The following is an 18,553-nucleotide window of genomic DNA, read 5'->3' as shown; positions in this document are numbered from 1 at the left end:
TAACACTGAGGTTCTCAAGGAATCTTGGTTATTGTGAAAAATTCCTTTATAAATCTAAATATGGATATATTAGAAATAGCCCACAGCCGGTTACCCCAAGCAAAAGTGCTTGCGTGTATATCAACAACTTATTTTGAAACCATAACAGTTACAGATGCTCAAGGTAGGTAGAGAGAACCGTACAACAGGTACATATATTTCGGACCATTTTGGTGAATGAGTGATAGCGCCGTGTTGTTTCAACCCACACAAAACCTCCTAGCATTTCTTTGATTTAAGGCAGACGTATTGAATCTGATCACTCGGGCGGGAAAATAATAGCGTCCTTTAAAACGGTCACTGTCTACCAGCACATACAAGTAAAGCTAAATAGTTTCTTTCGTTCTTTCTTTTTTTTTTTCTTAATTGAAACCCCTGTCGATGATGTTATTAACTGTTGCTGACCACCGTGAGGGTACTAGTAGCACTGCATGCTGTATGAATAGAGAGACCCATAACAAACTATTGCATTCTCTTATGTGAATGTAGCATTACACCTAAATATAGAATATCTAGCACCTTTTTACTATATGGCTTTCCATTATCTAGATTCCAGGCAAGTGTGTCGGTAACTGAGGCAACAATAGAAGCACAAATGTGGTGAGGAGCCAATCCCATTTCCCATCTTCCCACTGGCATCAAGCTTAACTTTGTTATTTTAAACATCCTATATTATTAGTATTCTTGATTTTTTTTATTTCTTCTTCTTCTTTTGCAAGTACAAGCACAATAAAATCTTGTAGTCATTCGGTTCTATTACAAATGTGTGCAGTACAGTGCATGGCAGTTATCAGCTGAGCAGAAAGTCCCCTACACCCAGAACCCAAAGCCAACTAGATCTACCTAAAAACCAGTTGGGACCTGGTTAGACATGCATGCATATTGTGCACAATTAAATACTTGCCCACCCCTGATATCTTTCACTGAAAATACAGATTTCATTTTTTCTTCGTCTTTTTTTCTCTGTTTTTTTTTTTTTCTTCGTCTTTTATTTAATCCTTAAATCATGCAAACACTGTAAGAATAGTCTTGGAAGTGGTCTAGGTAGGACAGTGTGCACCGTGGCACCTTTTTCAACGGGATTACAACCTTTATGTGTGGTTCAAGTACAAGAACACGGAAAAAACGCAACGGCTGGAAAACAGGTTCGAGTAACATACGCTAATGATCGGCTGCAGTGACGAAAAGCCTATTCTCACTCGATACAACATGTCACTTCATCTTTTTTTCTTTGCATGCCAGTCTTATAATGGAATAATATTCACCACTATTTAAAAAAGGAATATTAGTTCAGTTGATTACATTTAAAATATGCATGGCCTGAGGAAAACAACCCAGAATACCCAAATATATCTCCATGGCGTCAATCCCATTTGAAATGGACTGTTTTCCTATATTTTTCAATTACAGAGAGGCCCTGAGTGATTTTTTTTTTTTGTCGTTATACTTAAAATATATGCCAGTGAACAGATATGTATACATAGATTACTTATCAAAAGTGTGGATTAAATTCATTACAATGGCTTTTTTTTATTTTTTAAACCTGGCACACAAACGCAAGATACTCACATTCTCATGAGAGAGTCCCTTTACCCGAGAAAGCCAGTGTGTCTATTGAGTTACAATGACTATTCAGTGGACAAACGACTCAGGAATATATTTAAAAGTACTTAGGGGGGGAAAAAAAGAATACCCAAATAGTTCATAGTTTTCCCCCGAACAACGTTCAGGTTTGTTTTTGGAATCGAGTGAACCCACGAGGAGTTGAGCGTTTTACAGTGCTTTTTTTTTTTTCTTTAAACGACCCTAACGCTCCATCTCTGCCGTTTCGAATCCTGCCTGGGATCTTCGTGGAACGACTACAGTCAACTGGCACACAGGAGAGGGCGTAGCTGGAAATACAGAGGGTTTCAACATTCTTTTGTCTTAAAAACAAGACGATAATTTGCAACCTTTCACACCAAGGCTATGCATACAATGTTTTTTTTTTTCTTTCTTTCACATCACTTGACACTGTGAACATGGCCTGAGACCTGACACCGGGAGGCAAACTAAAACGCGCTAAAGATGTTTTAGTATTCCGACCGAATCCTTCAAAAACGCTCTCAAAAGAAGAAAATAAATAACACCACTTAAAAAAAACGTATACTTTTAAAAGAGGAACCGACAAAGGATGTCTGAAGATTAGTAACAGGTTTGTGCTTGTCAAGGTCTTGAGAAGGCAGAGCTAAAATCTTGTAGAGTATAATGATTATTTGGCTCACGAATGAGGAAAAACAAAAGGCCTAGTCCTCCAAAATCAGGTCAAAACGTTGCGTTCACCTCACACACTCATTGCACGTATTGCTTTCCGCAAAGTCTTCCACCCTTTCCCAAAAAGTCATTCTGGACAGGCAAATGTGACCTCCTTGGCCTCCGTTGGAAACACAACGGGTGTGAGAATGGCGGGACGGAGGCTGTCCGACGTTCCTCTTGTGGTTGAAATGCGGTGGATCTCGTTCATTGAAATATTGCTAGTCTAAAAGAACAGTCCGCGCGAGGCCCGTGAGATGTTCTCCTGGATCTAGCCGAGAAAGAGTTATACAGCTGAGTGCGAGGGAGCGGGATAAAGAGGGCCAGTCCAGAATCGATGGGGGTTGTGCAGTGCAGCCAGGTGGGAGCTGGCAGAGGCAGTGTGCTGTCCTCATCCCTGTGTTCCCATGGGCCAGTCAGATTGGGCTTGCCAGCAAACAGCAAAAGCCAAAACGCCACAGCTTCCTCAATGTCTCTCCCAAAGGATTCAAGCCCGTCGTTTCCTAGTCCTTTTTGTCTACGTTTCCCTCTTTAACCTCAGGCCTTGGAACTTTGAACCACTGAAAGTCACACCTTCACAACAGCATTCGCAGATAAAAGAGAATCGGGATTAAGATATTCAAATGATCAATACATTATTGCAAAACATAGATTATTAACAAGTCCCTCAGCCCATCACTTGTAGAGACATGCATCTATGATGGTCGTTCACCGGCGGAGCGGCCGCGTCTTACGGACTCATCTGATTGCACAGTAAAGCCAAAGACCAGCGTCATCTTGGCCCGCTCCCGCAGTCCCTAGCGATACTAAAGCACGATTTTAATTATTTGTGATCAAACAACTAGAGAATATTCAATTGTGTAAACAAATATGCCAACACAACACGTATTACAGGTTATCTTTGGAATCTGCGAAAAACAAGGGCAGGGAAATGAAAAAGAAAGATGAAAAAGAACCCAAAAAAAAAAACACCCCAAAACGGTCACAATTCCAGAACTCGGAAATGGCTATAGGCGGCAGTAGCTTTCATGAAACTCGCACAATGACGCACAGCAGAGGTCAAACAAGTTCCTTACAAATTCCAAGATTGCTTATTGTAGAGGTGGGGTTGGGAGCGGGGTGGGGGGTAGATTTGCGTTTGGCTGGAGATCAGGTGTCCCCACTCACGGAACACACTCAAGGATTTGTGCTGCTTTCCAGTGAAGGACAAAAACCTGAACTCATTCCACATCGCGGTGAACTTCAGACGCGTCGGCTCGACAGATTGGACAGGTGCGATTGGTCTGTAAGACATGTTACGGATTCATTTCTACAAGCCAGTGATGTTTCTATACAACATGAATCCATAGATTGGATCTATGCATCAACTAATAACTGTGCCTGCCTATACGTGAAAACAAATATCACCTCTTTTGAATTTAAATGAAATCAACATTTACTAAACATAAAGATTTTTTCATTTACCAATTATCATGAAATTATCAATATTTTCTACCAGAAAAAAATTATTAATTAATACTTTTATTCAGCAAGGATGCATTAAATTGATAAAAAATGACAGTTAAAGACTAAAATTTCTTAATGCATATTGTGCATTAAGTTGTTGTTCTTACCTTTAACCATTTGTCTACACATTTCGCATGAAATTCGTGGTTGCAGGGTAATACTCGAAGTAGCTGCCTTGACTCGAAATCACTAAAGCATACAACACACCTGTAAGAAAAGCCAAAAGAACATCAATACCAAGTCCCAATCACAACTTCACGATTATGTAACAGAGGGCATATATAACAGAACACTTACAGAGTTTGTTCAGATTGGTGGTTTTCTAAATTAAACCTGTAGGACGGAAGTTGCTCTATATCAGCTTTCGTCAGTCCTCGAGGTTTCGCTTCTCCGAGTCTCTCAGCAAGGTTTAATAACGCCTGAGAGAGAAAACCACAAGTGTTCAAAACTCTCCACACAAACTGTGATGAGATAATGATGTTATCTCTGTTCCAAAATTAGCTTTCGTTTTATAACGCAACTCGCTAATTCTAGAAAGTTAACCTCTCTCAACTTTGTTGCATCACTGCACATGCCCACAGAGTCACTCTTATTGAAAATGAATGAGTTGCTTAATCGTTGCAAATGAGCATGTATAAACACTCCTTTTAGAAGTTGGCAAGCTGCCAATACAGACAGTAGACAGCGAGGTAGTTCACTAGGTTTTGGAACAGAGGCCTTACATGAAAACCATCAATGGCTTATTTTTGTCAATCCAGGTTATATAAACAGTGGGGCAACACCATCACCCATCATGTGAGGATTCTCATTTACCTCATAGTTTTCCATTTCCACATCATCTACATCCAAGTCCAGACTGATAGCAGGACCCACAGCAGTTGGAGGCACAGGTAGCATCGAGCTGTTTCGCAGATCACAATCACATAAATCATTAGAATACACACAATGCCTTTTCATTCACAATAGCAAAGAAATATCACAAAGGCTTCATATAATTGTGTAATCAGATTACTTTTTTTTGGATTCATGTTGTACATTCTCATTATATAATTTTTGTAAATCTTGAACACAAAAAAAGTTACAGACAGCAGCTTTAAGAAAGTAATGCAAATTACATTTCAGTTTAATTAACTTCCATTTTTTAAACTATAAATATAGCGAAACAGTGCTTCTGGCGACCCAAGTATGAGTCCCGGCTCGTGGTTCTTTCCGAATCCTTTGCCCCTCTCTCCTCCCCTATCACTTCCGGTCTCTCCTTGACTGTCCTATCCAATAAAATATAACTAAAAATGTAAATTCTCTCTCTCTTCTCTATAACATAGAAACATGCACACTCTTTTGTGCGAGGGAACAGACAAAATTTAATGCAATATTGTAATGCATTACTTTTACAAGTAACTTTCCCCCACACTGATTAGAAGCGTACAATGTCCATTATTAGAATCTGAAACGATGTATATGGCATAATGTGTTTCATTTGTATTATAAATAGTAGAAGAGACTCACAGGAAGTATGGTAAGAAGCCGGGGTAGTAGGGCGGTGGAGGAGGCGGGGGAGGAAGAGGCTGCTGTAATCGGTACCTCTGTCCAGTTATACGCCTCGGCAGCATGTGTGGATATGGCTGAGGAAATAGAGACATCAACATATGAGGAAAGCCTTTGAAATTATTATTTTTCATTTACCAACTCTTATTCAAAGCAGTTCTACTATAAGGACAGGAGCAACCCGAGACTAAAGTGTGTAGTTTTGATTAGAAAAACTATTTTCTCAAAGCTTGTGGTCAAAATTCCCCAAATCCCATAGACAATTTTTTTTAAAGATTCAAGTTATGTCTGCCATCTCACACTTTTCTGACTTAGTAGGCTTTATTTTAGCTAACAGAGCAAACTTAGTTATCTTGTAGCACACAATTAAAAAAAAAAATGTGTCCAAATTTCCAAATGTAAACACATACAAGGCATTTAACCTGTTACGACCGGATCACAGAACGCTTTTTTGCTGTTCAATGGAATGGAAAAACTAAACTAGCCAAGGTTTTTTTTTTTTAATTGAACAAAGTTTTTAGAACTCAGTGTCGGGCGTGAGACGCTGCAAAAGACGCGAGACCCAAGTGCAAAGGTTTAAGACGTCTGTCTAGTGCGTGTATGCATTGAAAAACAATGGAATGGTAAAACGTGTTGCGTGAACGGCCCCTTATGTGTGTAAACCTGTGTTAGGCATTTTACTTGCCATCTTGTATTTTGTATATACTGTCTTCTATCTATACTGTAAAGTATTCGAAGAAAGTAAGGCCTACACAATTTCACACATCTTTTTTTTTTTTTTTTTTTACTTTGACAAAGCTTTGTCAAACCAACATCAAAATATAATGTTCGTCAAGACAAACATTGCTTTTACATTTTTTGTTTACCATTATTAACAAAACTGACACTAGTGGTACAGAAATTACAAACTTTAACTTTGCTTTCAGGGTTTTGATATGGGTTTCCTATTTTTGTCATACTAAACCAGACCTTTAAACCCTAATCCACACCAGTAAACCTTTACTGTTCTCCACATTAAGAGCAAAATATTTTTGCATAATGTCATTACCCGTTTATGCTGCTTATTTCTTTAGAATCATTTGACTGTTCCAAGCTGGTGGAATGATGAGTCTTTAGCCATTTTCAAGAACCTGCATCTTTTTTGTCAACACTTGACCCATTGATACTAACAATTACTATTCTATATTTATAAAAAAATAAAAAAATAAAAAACCTTGCTATGAGACCTTAGCATAAGTCACAGCACTTGCATTTTGTTGCCCTTTTGTTGGTTTGATTGCTTCTATTGCTCTCCTCATTTGTAAGTCGCTTTGGATAAAAGTGTCCGCTAAATAATGAAAATTAATCATAGATATGTATATGTAGATGCTACATTCGACAGATTAGAGCGGTCAACACTTCAAATGCTGTCGTCACTCACAGTAAAAAAAAAAAAAATCAAGATGCCACAACATTGTGCAACCTCTGGTTCATTTAAATTCCCAAAGTAATGAGATAACCTTTCACAAGTGAAAATGCACTGGTTTGTGTTTATGCATGAACTCAATATTAAACGTTTTTAAAAGGTGTCATGTTAGCTAATGCCTTCGTCTTGTTATGAAAATCATCCGCTGAAGTCTATTGCAGATATAGATATTCATACTTGCATATAACTATGGTTGCACAGTCAACTTGTTCTCGAGTGTTTACGGAGTGGCTTTGACCGTTCCAACATGGCGGACAGCTTATATATAACGGCCCAATGAAACAGCCACTAATGAGACATCTATGTATATATTTCTATGATTTTAATCAGTATTTATCAGTATAAGCAAGACATCTCACCACTCCGTATGGTAGCTCCTGATGGAGGGGCTCCTGGGGGAGGTACTGGAGGGGGACGGAGGGGGTCATTGCTGGTGGATGGTGGGCTGGAGGATAAGAGAATGTTCCTAATGGATGCTGGTCTCCTCGCAGATCCACTTCATTCTCCACCCTCTGCAAAGGCTGAATACACACATATATAAAAACCTTTATCATGAGATTATGACAATTAATGCCATAAAATGATATGCTATTTAGAAAGAATACATTTTATCACACCGCTATTCAGCATTGTTTTTATATAATTTATTACGGGTACAATCAGTTTTGGGGACTAATCTGTTACTCAAGACTAATTGTTTCTCTAGATTTGTAATAGGTTTGCTTTATTAATTACAGTGTAACAGTAATCACATTACACACTAGATTACTGTAATACATTACACTCACTGGGGAATAATAAATTGTGAGTAGAGCAATGCAGGCTAATGTATAACAGTTATGTTTTTAACTGCAACTATGTTTTTAATGTTACACCCATGTGTTACATCATTTAAAGATGCTTTTGCACTAAAGGCATCTTAAGAATAAGCTCATTAAAAGTAAGCTTATCTTTTAGCTTGTATTCATCAAGAGGAAAACCCATTAAATGATTTTAACTGCATTTTATATATAAAAAGAAATTGGGTAACACTTTATAATAACTGCACGCTATGAAGCATTAGTTAAGTCAATTCATAATTTATAAAGCATTAATTGTCATTAGTAAGCAGTTTATAAATACAGCTGTAAATGCTGTATTCTTGTTTTATAAGCATATCTATAATGTATTTAATAATTGTATTTTATCAATTGTATCATTTCTAAATGAAGTGTTACTTTATTTACACACCAGTTATTTAGGAGTTGTCAGTTGTTCATAAGATCATTTAGAAAGTGTAAGTAAATGGTTAATAATCAATAAATGTCAGTTAATCACTAAAAATAGTATATTTCAAAATGATACTGCAATTTTAATAATATTATATATAAACATCGCCCAGTATAGTATGCATAAAAAGGACATTAATAACAGTTCTCTTCCATTTAGTAGCATTCATTCATATTGTGATCTGCACTCACCATGCGTGGGTGCTGGGGCTGTATGGGAACAAACTGGTTGAGTGGAGGCAGATGAGGAGGCTGGTGGGGCGGCACTGGCGGACTTGGGTGCAGGATAAAATGCTCACTTGAGATCAATGGTGGAAATGCCTGATAGGACACTGGCAAGTGCTGCATGGTGCAGGCCTGAATGAGCTGCAGACAGACAGACAGAGAAATACCAGACAACAGAAAGGTCACTCACACCATAGATACACTCGTGAAGAAAGTGAGGATGGGCAACTGAATTCTGCATTGCTGTGCAGTTTAAGAAATTAAAACTGGGAATGCAACTTGCTAACATACTCTGGACTAAAGCATATCTAACGCTTTCACTACTCTATACTCTAAATCCACTAAACCACTTCAAAAGCAATATATAAGCCTATAGGTTTTTTTTTTAAGTTTATATAATTTCATGATGCATACATAATGTAAAGAGGACTGAAAAAACATTTGTCCCCAGCACAATATAAGACACTTTCAACGGTACATCACTATGGCCACATAAAAAGTACAGAGGTGGGTATGTTGACACAAATGCAATGACTTAAGCAGATGATAAAATTAGCAGAAAGCACACCTTTGCCTTCAAAGATCAAATACCCCCAAAGACATTTGCAGTGACAATGCAAACAAAAACGTGTTGCACATTGTCCCTTGAAAGTTGCATCATAAAAAGGTCATTAATCATTCTAGAGACACAGGAAAAGCCTACAGCACAATCAAAATGTGAAATGTAGCTGTATACCAATGTCTAATGTGTAAGCATGAGAGGGATGTACAGAACAACACTCATAATCGAATATATTTGGCTAACAGGACAGGTGGGCATAATGGCTGCCTGGGACACACATACATCGGCTAAAGTAAAGCTGGAGCGATGGGACATGTTAGGTGTGCTCTACACAAACTTCACTGACATTCCAGCTCTTCCTTTTCAAACTCACTGGAGGAGGAAGGCAGCAGAGCAGAGAGAGCTGTCCGCTGAACATTACCGAGCATGCTGGGAGCTGCTGAGCATTGCAGGCTGGGATAGGTTGCCCGGTGTGGATGGGAAAACCGTGGGTCGTCACCGTGGTAACTGTGTAAGATATCGGAACTGATCCTTGATGCATCTTGAAGGACAACACAAAAAGTTCAGGTTACTTGTTAAAAAGAACAACCACTATTTTCATCATCACAGCAGAGTCTGAGTAAATACACTTGATGTCTATATTAGGGGTCTTATCCTGAATGTGGCTCTTATTTCTGTTACAAACATTCAAATTATCACAGATGTACTGGTATCATAGAAAGTGTGCGGTTTAAATATAAACACTGATGTCTACTATAGCGATCAAAATAGAGTAGATCACCTTTTGAACAGAACTTGATGTTCCACATAAATATTGTATCAATTACATCGTTACACTGGTAGGTGGCGACAAGTGACTTTAAACATTTTTTTTATTGAAACATTAATTCAAGAGATTTACTCATACACACTGATTCATCCAGTAATGAAACAAGTCTTTAGGAGTCATTGAATCATTCATCCAAAGTTCAAACCAATTTTTCAAATGAAATTATTCAAATAATAGTTTTTTATAGAGCGCATTAACATTTTGTCAGAACCTTTAGTCTGCAGTAAATGTTATTTTGTTTAGTTTTCTATTCAGAATCGTGAGAGAATTTTGATCTCTGTTAAATAAAAAAGTGATTCTCAATTTATTCAGAGTCGTGCAGGGAGCAGGAAATTATTTCAGACAAATCTCAGGAACTAGGTATTACAGCTAAGCTTTTCACCACAAAAAAGATCTATAACTGCGCTAATAGTAGGGGTGTAACGGATCGCAGTTGGATCACGACCCACGGTTCGGCACGCACGTGACCCATGGATTTATTGAGCAACTTGTGGATTAATCTTAATTGTTTAGCGATCGCAGAATAAAATACCTTTTTCTTTTTTTTTTTTTTCGTACCCATGTTAACGCATTATAGCTTTCACACTGCATACGGTTTCAGTCCGTCAGTGCGTTCCAGGAGCGGTCAGTGATCGTTTCAGCACAGAGTCTATTTTTTGCTGTACTACAAGCGCTGAATTAAAGTGACAGCGCATTGTCAGCATTAAAACAAACATGTATCGATGCAAAAATCAAGTAATTCCACCACAGATGCATATAATGTAAAGTCTACTCTATTTCAAAGTCAACACGTGGCTTTTTGCCTAGGGTAAAGCAAGGAAAACGGCATTTAGGTAAAACAGGAGAAATAATGGAGAGCACTCGTCCTTTCTTGGAGGTGGAAAAAAAAAGTTCTTTATGACCTGCAGGATTTCCTTTGAAAAAGATTTTAAAAAATGAACGAAAAGACGAGATTTGGCTGTTTTTTTCTATTGTCAGTTCTAATTTAAAATGTTTGTTATTTTACCATAGTCTATACCCTATGTTTCTAACATAGGTATTAGGCTATATAAATATAAAGTAATGAATTGAATAAAACATTGTTTAAATGTAGGCTAGTGCGTTTGAACATGATATCTATAAGAGTGTATAGGCCTACAAAGAGAATTGCAATCCTGACAAGCCATGTTCAGTAACAACTTTTGGATTTTAAATAAAAATAATGAATTCATGTTGTGTGAAACAGGTGCGAGAGGTCTACTCTCTCCCCTGAGAATGTTGACTTCACATCCTAATATTTTGGAGAAGAAAAAAAATGTCCTTATAAGCTCAGGCCCATTGTCTCAGGTTTGTTTTTCACATGTTACACTTTAACAACTGAATAAAACGTGATTTATTCAGCTGGTTATTTTTTTGTTAAAACCATAACCATATAGGTTTTCATGTAATGAATGTAAAACAAATACAAATGTCTCCTCCCCTTTTTTTTTTGATCCGAAAAATTATCCGATCCATGAGTTTTGTGATCCGTTACACCACTAGCTAATCGTTACAATTCCTGAAAGTAAATTACTAGTATTTGATTCTAATGGAGAACAGCACCTGGATAGCGGCCCCCAGAAAATGTTTGAGTTTGAGACCCACGGTCTAAATCAGGGTTCCTCAGATCCGGTCCTGGAGGGCCACTGCCCTGCAGAGTTTAATTCCAACCCTAATCAAACACATCTGAACAAGCTAGTCAGGGTCTTCAGTTACTAGTAAACTGCAGGTAAGTGAGTTCGATCATTGTTTGAGCTGAACTCTGCAGGACAGTGGCCCTCCAGGGCTGGATTTGAGGAACCCTTGTCTAAACGAATAACCATTGTTTGAACTAATACCTGTTCGTGAAGATCCACCATGATGGAGTTCTGTTGTGGGGGTTGGGTGGCAGTATGCAGCATGCGTGGAGGTGCACTGGTGTGGCTATATTGCCTGGACTCATCTAAAGGAATCTGCTGATGCTGGGAGAAGACAGGGTGGTGGAAGTTCTCATCCTGATGTAGGGAAGTGTGCACAACAGGTCTATCTCGCTGCCCCCACTGACGTCGTACTGGAGGACTAGGACATGAACGTACACATAACGTAAGTAGTCACTCTGCAGACGTTTTTTGTTATTATTAAAATGTACAACTCGAATGCTAATTTCATCCAACTCAGTATAACTACGGCTGACCCACCTTCTCCTGAGGTGCAGAGGGGTGATGCAAGGCTCCCCGACGACCCTCCTCTGGTTTAAGGGGGCTGTTGATGGCCGCCTACTCACTGCTACTTCCCATGGTCGCATTTGTGACGTCGTACGAACGAGTCACACCTGCCTGGGGTGGGAGACCAGTAGTGCAAGAGGCACTTGTGTCTAACAGCCTCAGATTGTCGGAACTCTGTTTGAAACACAAGAAATATTGGTTTTGTGAATTGAATAATGATGTACAGAACAATCTTTTGTTGTCATATTTTGTGCATTTCAACTCGAGTTAGATTAAAGAGCACCTATTATAGGCTGCAAAGTTACGAAGCACAAAGTAGTCCAACCTCAATTGTAGTTTTGAGGGGGGGGTTTTCTGGGAACGTATGTGCGTCACAATATCCCTCATTAAAAAAAATTCCGCTCAAGGCATATGCAAATAAGGGGCGAGGCCTGATTGAGTTGCGTTAGTAGTGTGTTGAAAACGTTGTGGTAAGGGTGGTGATTTCCGAAACACGCTCAAAGTGGTTGACCAATCACAACATACTGGTCCAGATGACCGATCAGAGCACATTGTGCTTTTCTGAAGGAGAGGCTTCATAAAGACCGGAAGTAAACAGGGGTGTGTTTCTTGTACAACGAGGTAACTCGCTTCTAGTGGATAAACCAGTAGAGACTTTGAACAGACATTTTAGATCAGTGCATTCGGTCTTAAAGTGACAGCAATAAACTTGCTGCCATATGCCATTAATGTTGATAAAACAACAACAGACAAAGAAAATCACTCACTGCTCCTGACAATTTTGTAACTTTAATAAGAATAAATATTTAATTCACACAGTGAAGACCATGCACTGTTGTACATTTAATTACTTTATACAATGTATGTAATATTTCTTTTTTTAATGCTTGACATTTTTCAGGATGTTACATTTTATTTGTCTCTGTTTTATTGTAGTTGTGTCCTTATGCTTGTAATTTTTCACTGACTGTTTACCTTTTTTTTACTAAGGCTAGTATTAGTTTGTGATGTTGACATTTTAATATCACATTTTAACATAATAAAAGCCTTGTTTAAAGCAAAAATAACTATATTGTGATATAGGCTATATCGTAATAAAATTACTCATACTGTGATACTAGATTTACTTGCTGCTTAACTACCATAGTACAATGCGTTGTTGAAGAAATCAACTCACTACTGTCTAGAAACCATATTGTACCAAATGTACAATCTATAAAAATGTATCAAATTATTTTGCAATAAATTATGGACATGGCATCTGAGGACAAATTCTCTTTTTTTCCCTCAGTTATTTTGCTTAATTTTCAGATTCAATCATAGGCTCCTTCTTATGTACTACAGCATGCACACACTCTTCAAAAACGGTGCTTTAAATCTCGACAAAGAAAGACGTAAAAATCTGAATACATGCAAAATCAAAAGTATAGATTGTCCTTAGTCAGCTTGCTTATTTTGCTCCAGATAAGGATTAAGTCATACAAACTAGAAACTATTATTCTACAGGTTGAAAGCTGCAGTACAAAACACACAACTTTGCAGTGCTGTTTGCGAATGTTCGTTGGAACTATGGTTTTGGGAAACAGACTTGTTGAAATACGCTGATAACAACAGAACTTGCGACCATATTTGGCTAATGATGCTTTTGGGAAGCGCAACCCAGAGCGTTATTGACAGACTGGGAAGAAAGGTGCTGCAATGTAGGCTTTCAAAACATGAGGCAAATTAGTCTTGTGTTACACTGGCTTTAGTCCCATTTGCATGTTGCACTTTTATTGTGTTCTAGCCTGAATCACAAGCAAACACAGGGCACCAACATGAAGGAGAATGACATTTGAGAACAAATTTAGATTTTCAGTCTATTCTGTGGTGCTTTTTGGAGCTTGTCAGCTGTGGTCACGATAAACATCTGTTGTGTGGAAATCAGAAGCATGACATTCTTCAAAATGTCTCATTTTATAGTCTACTTAAAATAAACAGCATACATTGTGTGTGAATTATTCCTTTTAAAAAACTGACTGAACTTAAAATGTGAAGACCAGTATAGCCTACTGCTCTCAATGCTAAACAGCATGGATAGCTTAAAAATAAATAGGTCATTTTCCATTTGAAACCAAGAACAGTGTAATACGAATAGAATTAAAACAGCATGCTTATATTTGCCTCAAAAAGCTGTATTGTATTATTTTTTGTATGGATTGTGGCATCATTTCATGTGTAAACTTTGAAGTACACCAGAAGATGGTGGTGGAAGCTCAAATGATACAAAACCAGCCTTTTCAGTCAAGTAGACATCACATTTAAGACACAGACATTGAAACACACTGAAAAGCATCACAATGAATAACTAAGATAGTATTTATATACATTACTAATTATTTGTATTACTTTTCTCTTAACACAATCAGTGAAGCATAAACTTCTCAACATACTACATGACATTTAAATGTACAATGCCATGTGTAAAATTAGAAAATAAATACCAGCAAATATTTACAAACCGTGTTTAATGGAAAGAAGGGGCTGGTTTGCCACAAAGAGGGGGAGCTGTAACTTCAACAACAAAAGCGTGGATGGCCATGTGCTCCCACACAGACAAAGCAATAACAAAGGAGCGCCACCAAACCTCGCGTGCCTCGCTTTATCAAATATAATCATTTGAAAGGGCTTGTGTGTGTGATTAAAACACGATTCGTGCTTCATATAAGAACTGTGCACATGCCTATGAATAAAACAAATACAATTGTCACCGTGGCCCAGTGGGAGATATCAACAATAGCACAAAGAGTCGCAAGGCCGAAGTTTTACAGGCGAGCGCGGAGCTCGTGCAAACACCCCCAGTTGCCTCCGTGCTTTTAAACATGTTCTCGAGGCTACACAGAGTTTGTGCATTACAAAAAAATTATTAAACAAATCGCATGCACTTCCCAAGCCCTTAACTGCTACCGCTAGCATATAGCCCGAGCAGATGGAAGCTTTAAACAGGAAATGCAGGGATGCACCCCTGACAAAAGAAACATGGTTTGGCTTGAACGCCACATTTAGACAGTCTGCAATGTTTGAATATCAAGAGTGTATTCAGTTTCGTTTTAGGGGATACATGACAGTTTTGTGTCCAAAAACCAAAGTATGACCACACCAACCGAGCTTACTTGTTTTCAATGGCGCGCGCGAGTTTCCGACTCGTCCACGCGCTGCTTGTTGGCGAACAAAACGATGCAGTTTGTCTTGTTTGATGAATTTGTAGACTATTCCGAAAGAAATCGTCCATGAACGCTAGCAGACGCTCATGGTTAACATAGAGGTATCGTCCGTTTCCTAGTTCACGAGCTTGAGTTTGTTGTTGAACAGACGTTGAGCTTCAGCGTAGAAAGAGAAAATGCATATTCCTCTGCCGCCTAACATCGGTTAACTTATCTCCAACAAACTTGTAATAGCGTGCAGTTACTGTTTCCTTTATTATTATATCCGATGCATTCAAACGGAGTTTAATCCGTGACATGGGTGCTGTTCAGTATTGTTGTGGTGGTTGTGTGCTTGTATAGTCACGCCTTCTTCCTCTAAAATCTACCACGCAATAGACAGAGACAGCCAGTCACTTTTTAGATGCTGCTGTTTGGTCGAATTGCTCCAGCCTGATCTCGACTTTTAAGGGTGTTTCTGCACTTCATCTTTAAAAAAATAAAAATAAAAATTAAAACCCTTTCAAGTGGTCCAAAAAGTTAATTGAATTGAAAAGGGACCCAGTTGCATTACACTGTTCGTACACTAGTTTTTGGTCCAGTTTAGCTCCAGTCCATTTTACAATTCACATTGTGTTATTCAAGAACACAAGCTAACTTCAATACTAATTTAGAATGATTATTAGTGAGAGTAATTAGTGATTAGATATGTTTAACACAAAAATGAGCACCAGCACCATCTTTGGCATCAAAACATATTTATTAAATAGTTTTGTTTTCTATAGTGTAAAAGAACAATATTAATACATTAGAACAATATGATACAAAAATATATTTAGAGGCACATTTCAGCGAATTCAATCATGATAGATTGATATTATATTATATTATATTATATTATATTATATTATATTATATTATATTATATTATATTATATTATATTATATTATATTATATTATACAGCTGCCATAATTTAGTAACGTTAATGCAAAAGTGAAAACAAAGTTAACATGGAGAGTTTTTTGTTCACAATGATTCACTATGAAGTTATTTTGGAGCATCCAAATATAAGTCAAAACCACTGTTAGAGACAAACCAAGAAACAAACTATAAGCAGCTCCCAAAATTGTTTTGCAATCCGACATATGGAGTCAGATGATTTGTGTTGTGTACAAGTCAAAAAACATTAACCATAAGCATGGCAGGCAGAGCATGTTATCGGTGATGATTTATTATGCCACTGACATTCATTTTGAGGTTGCATGGGTAGTCCCAGATAAAGGGGATGTTGTTTGTCACAAGGGATATGTTGCAGTTATTAAACAACAGTGATGCAACACAGTCGTGTTGTAGCCTATATTACAATTCAGTGAGACGGCATCTAATTCATTCCTTTTAAACAGTACAATGTCAAGGGATCAAAAGGATCTAAACAAACAGATTATTGCAAGTTTCCACTCCTTGAAGCTTAAAATGTAACTCGTGTTTCTCTTAAATGTTTTTTTTTTATTGAAACTGACCGTCTCCTAGGCGATGTTCATGTTTCATAATGCTTAATAATAATTAATAAAGAAAAAGTTGAAATAAAATGTGTAGTTCCTACAGAAATGTTTAGAATAATTCACTGCGACATGCAAATAAATGCAATATATTTTCATTATAATATAATTTATATGAATAAAGTGTTTTTTTTTAATGCAATATTATTGCACAATATAAATACAGATTGTATTATTATTATAAAAGAACAGAGAAGTAGAGAAATCAGAGTAGAATAGTAATTATTTACATTGAGAAGTTTTAAGTTTCTTTTTATGATTTTATTACACAAGTTAATTTATGATGAAGGTAAACATTACAGCTGCAATGCATTTTTAGGCATTGTTTTAAATGATGTTATTATACAATGTTTTTTATTATTAGTGTTGTTATTATCATTGTGTACTAAATCAAATGTTGGGGAGCCTGTAAGTGTTGTTCTCTCTAGCATTTCTCATCCGCCTCTCCATCAGAGACAGTGTGACACAGCCCAGTCTGTTACATAAGCCTTGCGCCAAATGGCGAGCCGGCGGACAGAATCACATGCAAGCGTCTCAAAGCGGTCAAAGTAACATCTTGTTTATTCAAGGCACTTTAAAGTTCATAAACTGACATCCTAAAATACGGACTTAAGTAGCTCTAGAAAATGCCTCGTACAATGCATGAACCGATGAACGAGACTGTAGAAGAACTATGAAGGCAAAGTGCACCATTTTTTTTCTTCCTAAAATAATGCTTTGAGTTTAATTCGTCTGAGATCGCATAGGTCGGAATCATTTTTGCAGCATTTTCTAAGGGCCTCTTGTGTGGCTTCACTGCAGAGAAAACGCCGCAATGTAACCTTCCTTCCTAATGTTAACTCGCGAGAAAATAATAATTCTGCTTCTAGCGAAACCTGCGCTGCGCGTGCACACAATCACGCACATCCGAGACAAGCGCGAGACAAGCAAAGCCGCGTCCAATCCATCCGTGCACTTCCAATCCAATGTAAACATTACAGCATTACAGCAACAAAACAAGGAGGGGCTCAAGGCTTTAGGGGGACAAGATATAAAAACACGCTGATACCTATGTGCGATGCATTCAAGACCGTGAAAACCCAAGGAAATCCACGCCATCAACACGAAGACGCAGGCGCGCGCGTTACCTGATTGTTAATTTGTGAACATCGCAATCGCTGACATTTCTCCTTGTAATTCTTCACATCTCTCCCATATTCGGTGCGGCATGATCCTCAGCTGTTCCTGTTAATGGAACATTCCGTGGATTTCACCACTGATTTGGGGAAAAGGTATAAACTGGAGCTCGCGCAAAGAATAAAGGCAGAATGTGTCATTACTCTTCGCATCTCTCTCGCGCAAAACAACCACTCTCTGAATGCACCAGACTTTGGAGAAACCAATGCACTCGGTTGAACCCAGTATCATCCGCCGCCTATTTGCGTGCTTTTGTGACATACCCCTATGTGGGGCATTTAGAGGCCGCTTGCGTATGGCAAGCGGTTTAAGCATTATACCCATGGGCGTCAGTTTGGTTTGAAATGTGCTGGGGACAGAGACGCATTCAGAAGTGCATTTTCAGAAGTGCTGGGTACATTTTTTTTTCTCTTTCGCGCAGGTCATGTTTTGAAAGACGATGTCCTGCAGCTTACTAATGTAAATAAATAAAAATGTCAGATGAGAGACATATTGCGGGTCTTACAGCCTATCTTACTCATGCCGACGAAAGCGCCCCGCGAATTCTTTAATATTTTTAATTTTTGCAATTTTTTTACCACTTCCTTATCAGAGTCCCACTGGAGCCCGTGTTTTTTTTTATCCTCCCTATTACACATTAGTTACAGCCATTAAAATAGTTCAGTTTTGTTTTTAATGTCA

At 38.0% G+C, this 18,553-nt stretch overlaps 1 protein-coding gene across 5 annotated transcripts; it reads right to left on the bottom strand.

The window, feature by feature from the left end:
* Positions 1-753: 753 nt before the first annotated feature.
* Positions 754-18,120, bottom strand: rnf44 (ring finger protein 44). 5 transcript variants are annotated; one of them, XM_079839703.1, is made up of 11 exons: positions 17,745-18,051; positions 11,927-12,127; positions 11,588-11,807; positions 9,324-9,443; positions 8,308-8,481; positions 7,207-7,368; positions 5,344-5,459; positions 4,651-4,738; positions 4,135-4,256; positions 3,945-4,044; positions 754-3,614 (listed from the first exon to the last, which is right to left on the bottom strand). In XM_079839703.1, exons 2-11 carry the CDS (start codon positions 12,031-12,033, stop codon positions 3,552-3,554), a joined length of 1,272 nt encoding a protein of 423 aa, XP_079695829.1. In that variant the 5' UTR covers positions 12,034-12,127; positions 17,745-18,051; the 3' UTR covers positions 754-3,551. The 5 variants fall into 5 exon arrangements, with proteins under 5 accessions (XP_079695829.1, XP_079695825.1, XP_079695826.1 ...); XM_079839699.1 differs by lacking the exon at positions 17,745-18,051 and adding an exon at positions 15,106-15,511 and having other exon boundaries at positions 9,276-9,443; XM_079839700.1 differs by having other exon boundaries at positions 1,034-3,614; positions 9,276-9,443; positions 17,824-18,120.
* Positions 18,121-18,553: the final 433 nt, after the last annotated feature.

This window comes from Gobio gobio (assembly GCF_949357685.1).
Source record: "Gobio gobio genome assembly, chromosome: 16".
Taxonomy (NCBI): domain Eukaryota; kingdom Metazoa; phylum Chordata; class Actinopteri; order Cypriniformes; family Gobionidae; genus Gobio; species Gobio gobio.
Note: the sequence above shows the minus strand (reverse complement) of the source record. Positions and strands in the feature narration are given on the sequence as shown.